Source organism: Nestor notabilis, unplaced genomic scaffold (genome assembly GCF_000696875.1).
Source record: "Nestor notabilis isolate BGI_N333 unplaced genomic scaffold, ASM69687v1 scaffold17340, whole genome shotgun sequence".
Classification (NCBI taxonomy): Eukaryota; Metazoa; Chordata; class Aves; order Psittaciformes; family Psittacidae; genus Nestor; species Nestor notabilis.
The window spans coordinates 739-5,500 of record NW_009910898.1 but is presented as its reverse complement, the minus strand read 5'-3'; the positions used below and the strand labels follow the sequence as shown (position 1 = coordinate 5,500).

Genomic DNA, 4,762 nt, shown 5'->3' with positions numbered 1-4,762 from the left:
GAATCACACAGGGTCTGTCTTAATCGAAAGCCTCCAAGAGCCGAGCTTGCAGTTTGTGTGTCGCCATCAGCGCCCCGGCTGAGCACACGAGTGACCTGCTTTCACATCCCACACTCACTCTTCCTCACTCCCTCCAGCAAACACTTGATGATCTACTCAAGAACAGGGAGAGGAACACATCATGGCAAACATGGAGTGTGCTGCAAAGAATGCAACGCACCAGCTGCTGGGACATTCCCACCAGAGGCTTTTTAGCCTCGGGCTTTGGAGCACTCTTGGTTTTATTTACTCAGGTTCAGCAAACTCCCAAGATGAAAGCGAGATGAAGGAGAGTTTTATTAAGAAAGAGTCCATCATTACTTTAAAAAAAAGAAAAACAACCATCTCTCTGTCTTCCTTGGGACAGGTTGGAGGCTTCTCAGCCTGGTTACTCTGAGCACGAGGCCTGTACATGTTCCTCCTGTGCACCAAACCCCAAACTTCAGTCTCAAGTCTCACTGCAGAAGAGACACCTCAAACTGATTTTTCTTTCTCTGGATCTACCTTGGTCACGACAGTTAGGAGAAGACATAACAGAGGTCAGTCTCCTTATCTTGCTTCTCTTCTCTTGCTATCCATGCCTTTGCCTGGCTAAATCTGTCTGGTTCCTAAGGAAAGACTTGGCTTTCCATACACTTGGCTATCACCCTCCTGCAAAAACACTGCTGTGTGCAGTGGGGCTGAAGCACAAGAGGTCAAACCCTTACACAGAGGGAGTCCAGCAGCCAGACCTCTGCCTGGAAAAGCTTTCACTTCATCTGAGTCACACAGCCCGGAGATCCCTTAAGCTCCTGGTAGGAAAAGGAGAGGTGTCAAAACAGGGAGCAGCCCTGGAAGGGGTGGGTGTGTTACAGATCCATCATTTCTTCTTCCACAGCTTTGTCCTGAGATTGCACATACCTCTCCTGCACTGCAAGTGTGCTGATAAGGCAGTAATTAAGGAAAACAAGGGGCTGGGTTCAAATACTCCCTTTTGCAAGGAGCTCTTAATGTTCCCAGTAAGGAACCAGCCCCGCATTAGCCTCAAGGCTGGCAGGAAGACGGCAGTACTGGCAGCAACACGCAGCACCTGAGTTATTTCTGGCTCTGGCTGATCCCAGACCTGACAAGTACAGGAGAATCAATTGTATGGTTTGGATGAGATGGAATGAACCAGCCCAAGTGAGTGTGAGACACAGGAAAGTTGTCAAAAGATTCCTCCCACATTCACAGTATCAATTACCAACAAATGTGGTGGCTTTGGCGTGGATCTGTAAGGTCAGGGCTGAGCCCTGCCAACCTGCTGCATATGTGTCGCCAAACATGCTGGGAACCACCAGGGCCTGCAAAATGCCAGCCCCACCTCCAGCCTCTCTTCCCCAGGGAAGGAGAAAGTAAAACTCAACACAACAGGGGGTCAGTGGTGAAGGATACGAAGTGAAGTGGAAATCAGCTCCCACTGCTGCAGACATCAGAGCTTCAAGGCTCCTGTGCTCCTGGTCTCCGAAGGAATAGCCATTGGCTTTGTCCACTGCCTGCATTACCTGCCGCATGCTCTGCTTATCCTGGAAGGGAGGGAGATGACACACAGGGAATCTGGTCCTTCCCCTGAGGCCAGAGCTCACACACTGGGCTTTGCCCAGGGGCGCAAACAAAGGGACACAGGACAAACAGGGGCACCCACTGTGGAGCCCGAATACATGATGGGCTGACACCCTCCGCCCTCTCCCTCCCTTTCATCACCTCTTCTCTCAGCCCATTTGCCCTTGTTGACACTGCTACAGACTATGAGATGAACATTTTCAGCCCTTCCTCCCAAATGTATTCCTCCCAGTCTTCTCATTATTTTAGGCTCCCTAATTTAACATTGCAGCTAATACTTTGCCCAGATTTGAACTGCAGGCACAGAGGAGCTCAACGAAGAGGGAGTCTTAATTCACCCACCCCAGGACACACACAAGGCCCACACAGCCCCAAGCTCATCAGCCTTTTCTTTTCCCTTGGCTGCCACAAGTGTTTCAGTCTCCTCCTCCATCCCCCGAGTCTCTTCAGAGCTGAGGTTTTCAGCTCTCATGGCTCTAAGCAGACATAACCTGGCTGCTACCAAACTGCTGCCCAAATACCCAATGCTGCCTGCTCTCTCTGCCCCACTCCTGCCCCCTCACCTGGACGTTGAGTGGAACGAAGGACACCAGGCTGTAGTCCTCAATCACCTCCACCAGCTTCTCATTGAGGCGGCGGTAGTTTCTGAAGAAGGGGTCAGAAGCTAAATGGTCAACCAGGTAAGAGAGGTCCAGGACCTCTGTGTAATAATCCAGGTTGAAAGCTGCAGGGAAACACCAAGAAGCTTTGAAGGCAACTTGTAAATTGAAGAACCCAGTAAGATTTACACCAGTTCCCCATCCATCTCCCAGCAACACATCCCTGAACACCTCATTTGTACCCATCACAACCCAGTTCCACGTGTGTCTCGCTCCCAGGCTCTTACCCAGTTTGCCATATTGCTCAATGAGGTCCATCTTGGAGAGGACGTTGACATGGGGCAGTTCCACGTGCAGCATGGTGGAGAGTGAGGTGCAGAGAACAGAGATGAACTTGCCAGGGTCTGTGCAGTAGTGAGAATCCACCAAGTGCACTGCAGCCAGCTGGACAGCAAAGGCACAAAGGGACAGCACCAGGTCAGACCCGTGGTGGAGTGGCTGTAGGACAATCTCTTCAGACCTAACTATAACCACATAGACCCATACAGGGAAAGTTACCACCTGCCTCCTAGCTCCTGAAGAGAAAACATCCTCACATACAAGTGCACACGTATATAGAAGTCTATCTCACCACACTCCCATCCCACCTCGGGGATTCAGAACCCAGGGTGCTGCTGCACAGAAAGGGCTGTAGGGAGGGTTAGATGGGTGCTGAGCTGCAGCAGCACCACTGAAAAACACTTAAAGCTGCAACTGCTGCCCTTTTGTCAGGGCTTCTTCCTTTGCACCTGAAGTTTCTGTGCCTGCCTGGACTCAGCAGGGTTTTGGGGATTGGGAGCTGGGGTTAACTCTCCTGAACAACACGACTGCTTCCAGATTTCCACCTTCCCCCCAGGAATGCTCAGAAGCAGTGACTGCAGCACACCATGTTCTGCTGGGAGAACCAATTGTCATGTGGTTTGCAATAATAATTAATAATTACATTAATGAGCAGGTTGATTCCTGGCGTTTTGTGTAGCTGTAACAATGTGGTCTGAGATCTCTGTTAAGTTACTGCCTGTTACACAATGCTACTCAAAGCCAGGGCTCTGTAGTTGAGTGTGGTTGAGTCACAGCTATGCTTCTGCAGCAAAAAAGAGCCAGTTTCGAGCTCAGAGGCACCCGGGCCAGCATCACCACAGCCGTGTAACTCTCTTTTTTTAGCAACTCCAATTGTATGCACATTTATTTGAATAAAAAGCATCTCTAATGTGCAGATTCCCAGTGACACTCTCAAGCAGATGAACTCGCCCTTCTTGCTCACACCACACGCAGTTTGCACATTCATGGTTTGGCCCAAATGCAAAGCAAATGCAACGTAAGCAAGTACTGTTGGTTGTGGGACTCTTCTCACCTGTGCTTCCTCATCTGCATCTTCCATTGTGCAAGAAAGCAGAGAGCACGTACTACAATGTGCAGAGCACTGGGGCTTGGCTGCAGGAGAGCCAGGCTGGGCTCCTGCACAGGACACCTGCATTGTTCACAGTGCAGGCTGAAGGATCCCTGCTCTCCCAGTGCACACACTGGCCCCTGAAATACAGCACCCACTCTGATATAACACACAAGGTGTGTGGAGAGGAGCCTGGAGCACCGTATGAGCCTGTGAGGAAGGAATCCATGCTCCTGTTCATGATAATCCCACTGCATTCTTGCCTGGAGAAGAGAAAGCTCCAGGGAGACCTTGTAACGGTCTTCCAGTACCTAAAGGGGGCCTACAAGAAACATACAGAGGGACTTCTGACAAGGGTCTGTAGGGACAGGACAAGGGGAATGGCTTTAACCTGCCAGAGGGGAGATTGAGATGAGCTCTTGGGCAGAAGCTCTTCCCTGTGAGGGTGCTGAGGCGCTGGCACAGGGTGCCCAGAGGAGCTGTGGCTGCCCCATCCCTGGCAGTGTTCAAGGCCAGGTTGGACACAGGGGCTTGGAGCAACCTGCTCTAGTGGAAGGTGTCCCTGCCCGTGGCAGGGGGTTGGAACTGGATGAGCTTTAAAGTCTTTTCCAACCCAAACCAGTCTGGGATTCCATGATTAAATGCCCTGAACAAGCTACTCTTTTGCAATCCATCTGAGCATAAAATGGGGTGAAATCCTCCTCCTGCCCCGATACAGCTATTTCACTTGAACTGCCAAACACGTCAGTAAAGAAAACAGTTGTTAGTCCCACAAACAAAAGCTCTGACTATGAAGTGTACAGCTTCTGAGCCCCTTGCACAAGCACATGGAGCCCTGTGGAGCCCCAAACTTACCCTGAAATTCCACTTCACCAACTGTGCAAAGATGTTCTTCAGGGCATCATGGTGGGTGTAGAGCTCCACCTGCCCCGGGCAGTCAAACAAGTAGTAGTGACCCCTGAACGCAGCCAGCTTCTCCTGCAGCCAGTCGAAGTTGGCCTCCAGGTACTCCATGCAGTAGATCAACCCCCCGTTGGGCCCCAGTTTCAGGCTGTCCATCACGTCGGGCAGGGTGATGAGCTCGGCGATGTCCACGGAGCACTGGTAGGGCATC

At 51.2% G+C, this 4,762-nt stretch overlaps 1 protein-coding gene across 1 annotated transcript in view; it reads right to left on the bottom strand.

Moving 5' to 3' along the window:
* Positions 1-730: 730 nt before the first annotated feature.
* GPN2 (GPN-loop GTPase 2) overlaps positions 731-4,762 on the bottom strand; it is a 4,204-nt gene continuing 172 nt past the window's right edge. Inside the window, 5 exon segments of the mRNA XM_010012224.1 lie at positions 731-960; positions 1,453-1,583; positions 2,184-2,344; positions 2,507-2,663; positions 4,504-4,762. The exon segment at positions 4,504-4,762 is cut by the window's right edge and continues 34 nt beyond it. Of these exon segments, the coding sequence (XP_010010526.1) occupies positions 888-960; positions 1,453-1,583; positions 2,184-2,344; positions 2,507-2,663; positions 4,504-4,762 (781 nt within the window). The 3' untranslated portion in view covers positions 731-887.